The sequence below is a fragment of the Arachis duranensis genome, chromosome 9 (genome assembly GCF_000817695.3).
Source record: "Arachis duranensis cultivar V14167 chromosome 9, aradu.V14167.gnm2.J7QH, whole genome shotgun sequence".
NCBI lineage: Eukaryota > Viridiplantae > Streptophyta > Magnoliopsida > Fabales > Fabaceae > Arachis > Arachis duranensis.
In genome coordinates this window covers 12,067,272-12,069,498 of record NC_029780.3, presented here as the reverse complement: position 1 = coordinate 12,069,498, position 2,227 = coordinate 12,067,272, and the positions used below count along the sequence as shown (strand labels likewise).

Sequence of the window (2,227 nt, the reverse complement as noted above, 5' to 3'; positions counted from 1 at the left end):
CGTCCCTAAAAGATAAATTTAATCAAAATTGTCCTCAAACGATTTAAAATTAATCATGTTAGTCCCTCCGTTTATTCTTTCACTAAAAACGTTAATTTTGCTAACGTGGCACGTTAGTTTTTTTTGTCTTTTTGGTCATGGACTGTTAAGCCCAAAAAATAGAAACAAAACTCTAACTACCCAGAACCTGACCCACCCAAAAAGTCTCTCTTCAACCCGTTTGAGTAGCTTCGAGCCTCCATTCCCGTCCCGCTGCAACACAACCCCTGCAATGTGGTTCTTCAAGCATTCCTTCATCATCCTCAGTTGGCAAGCCATCACATCTTTGAGTTGTTTTCCAGTGCATTCGATAGCAGGTATTATGCTCGATACTGTTCATTTGTTCCAGTCTCCTCTTAACCGAGGATTCAATCGAAGGAGCTTCCCCTTCAGCTAACTTTAGTCCTTGTAACTCGACTATAAACTGTGAAACTGTAACCAATCCATCACTTTTCTTCAAATTTCTAAGCTTAGGAACATATTCCTTATGAGAAAAATGGGGTGTCCCCACCATAGTGATTGAGGAACTTGCTGCTAGCCCGCAAGGTAGAAACATCAAGCCATCTCTCTTCTGCAATTCATCTCCAGTCATTGATATCCAAGAAGGACAGGACTCAGGCTTTCCTTCAATGATAGATTTCTCTCCGGACTCCACGTCATCAGCTGTGTCTAATTCTTCCCAAGCCTTCAGCCCCAATGTCCATGCCTTATCTGTCATTCTCTCAAGCACAGATAAATTGTTTGTCCTATTCATTTGTCGCATAATTCTTCCAATAATTCTGCCATACTTCTGATGAACACGCTCCACGGATTCACCATCTTCTTCCTCCTTCAGTGAAACTTTGTTGGGTCTCAAGGGAGCATCCTTGTCCGTGCTATCCTCTAACCTCCGGTGAAGTGAATCTCGATAAACAGAACTAACAAAAGGCTTCCTCAACTCTGAACCTTCTGAGCCACCAACAACAGCGGCACCATCCAATCCATCATAAATCTCATCCCCACTTATCATTGACACAATCTTCAGAATCTGAGGAAACTTGCACGAAATGAAAACCAAATATAACACCCCAACAGCAAACAAAAATTAGGACAACCTAAACCTCCTCGAATTGGAATAGTCTTCAAAATCAACAAACCAAAGAAAAAAGATACAATCTACACTACAGCAAGTTATCAACTACAACAATACCCTACACTGCAGATGTTTTATGCGAACAAAACCATAAAGAACTACATCAACGCGAGGAAGCACGCAAACGGCAATAAAGCTGTAATTTTGAAAGCAAACCCCAAGTCCAAAATTTCCGCTAAAAATGACAGGGCATCAAATTGGATTGGGGGTGAAAAGCGAACACTATACCATTGATGCGGCGGTGGCAGCAGCTGTGGAGCAGGGGATCTAAGACGCTTGATAGGTGGCGGAGGTTGGCGTTCAGGCAAGGCGTGGTATCTCTGCAACATCCGGCGATGATGGCGGTGGTTACTGGAGACGGTGCGCAGCGTAAAGCTTCAAGAACCACCATTGCGGGGGTTGTGTTGCAGCGGGACGGAAATGGAGGCTCGAATCTACTCAAATGGGTTGAGGAGGGATTTTCGGGGCGAGTACGGGTGGCTCGGGTTCTAGGTAGTTAGGGTTCTGTTTCTATTTTTTGGGCTTAACAGCCCATGACCAAAAAGACAAAAAAAAAAATAATAACGTGCCGCGCCACGTCAGCAAAATTAACGTTGTTAGTGACATAATAAACGGAGGGACTAACGTGATTAATTTTAAATCTTTTGAGGACGATTTTGATTAAATTTATCTTTCGAGAACGAAAATAGATATTGAAATATCTTTCAAGGACGATTTTGACTATTAACTCGACAAAATATTACTCATCACAAAAAAGAACAAAACAAAAAGGATAAATTTCACTAATTCTTCTTAATATCATGAGATAGTGCACATAAGTATTTCTAAAAGTACATATATATTAATTTCTGTTCATACATTTTTATACATTCTTATAAAATGAGATATTGATCTCATCTATAATCTATAAACATGGCACTAGCTGACTTACATTATAGGCATGACAAATTAAAGAGTAGTGTCATGTTCATGCATATATAATATCATCTAATTAATTAAGTAGTCAAGGTCACATACAAATAATAATTGACAGGCACGTGCTTGATGGAATTCAAC

At 40.2% G+C, this 2,227-nt stretch overlaps 1 protein-coding gene across 1 annotated transcript; it reads right to left on the bottom strand.

The window, feature by feature from the left end:
• Positions 1 to 211: 211 nt before the first annotated feature.
• Positions 212 to 1,500, bottom strand: LOC127741512 (hydroxyproline O-galactosyltransferase GALT2-like). Its single transcript, XM_052254193.1, has 3 exons — positions 1,400 to 1,500; positions 1,229 to 1,307; positions 212 to 1,075 (listed from the first exon to the last, which is right to left on the bottom strand). Exons 1-3 carry the CDS (start codon positions 1,498 to 1,500, stop codon positions 212 to 214), a joined length of 1,044 nt encoding a protein of 347 aa, XP_052110153.1.
• Between the last annotated feature and the right edge of the window lie 727 nt (positions 1,501 to 2,227).

Bases quoted from the DNA above. Each gene is read 5' to 3' on its own strand.
- LOC127741512 (XM_052254193.1), bottom strand. From the start codon at position 1,500: ATGTTGCAGAGATACCACGCCTTGCCTGAACGCCAACCTCCGCCACCT. The intron at 1,308-1,399 runs GTATAGTGTTCG...TCAAAATTACAG, and splicing joins CTGCCACCGCCGCATCAATG to CTTTATTGCCGTTTGCGTGC. The intron at 1,076-1,228 runs GTATTGTTGTAG...ATTTCGTGCAAG, and splicing joins TAAAACATCTGCAGTGTAGG to TTTCCTCAGATTCTGAAGAT.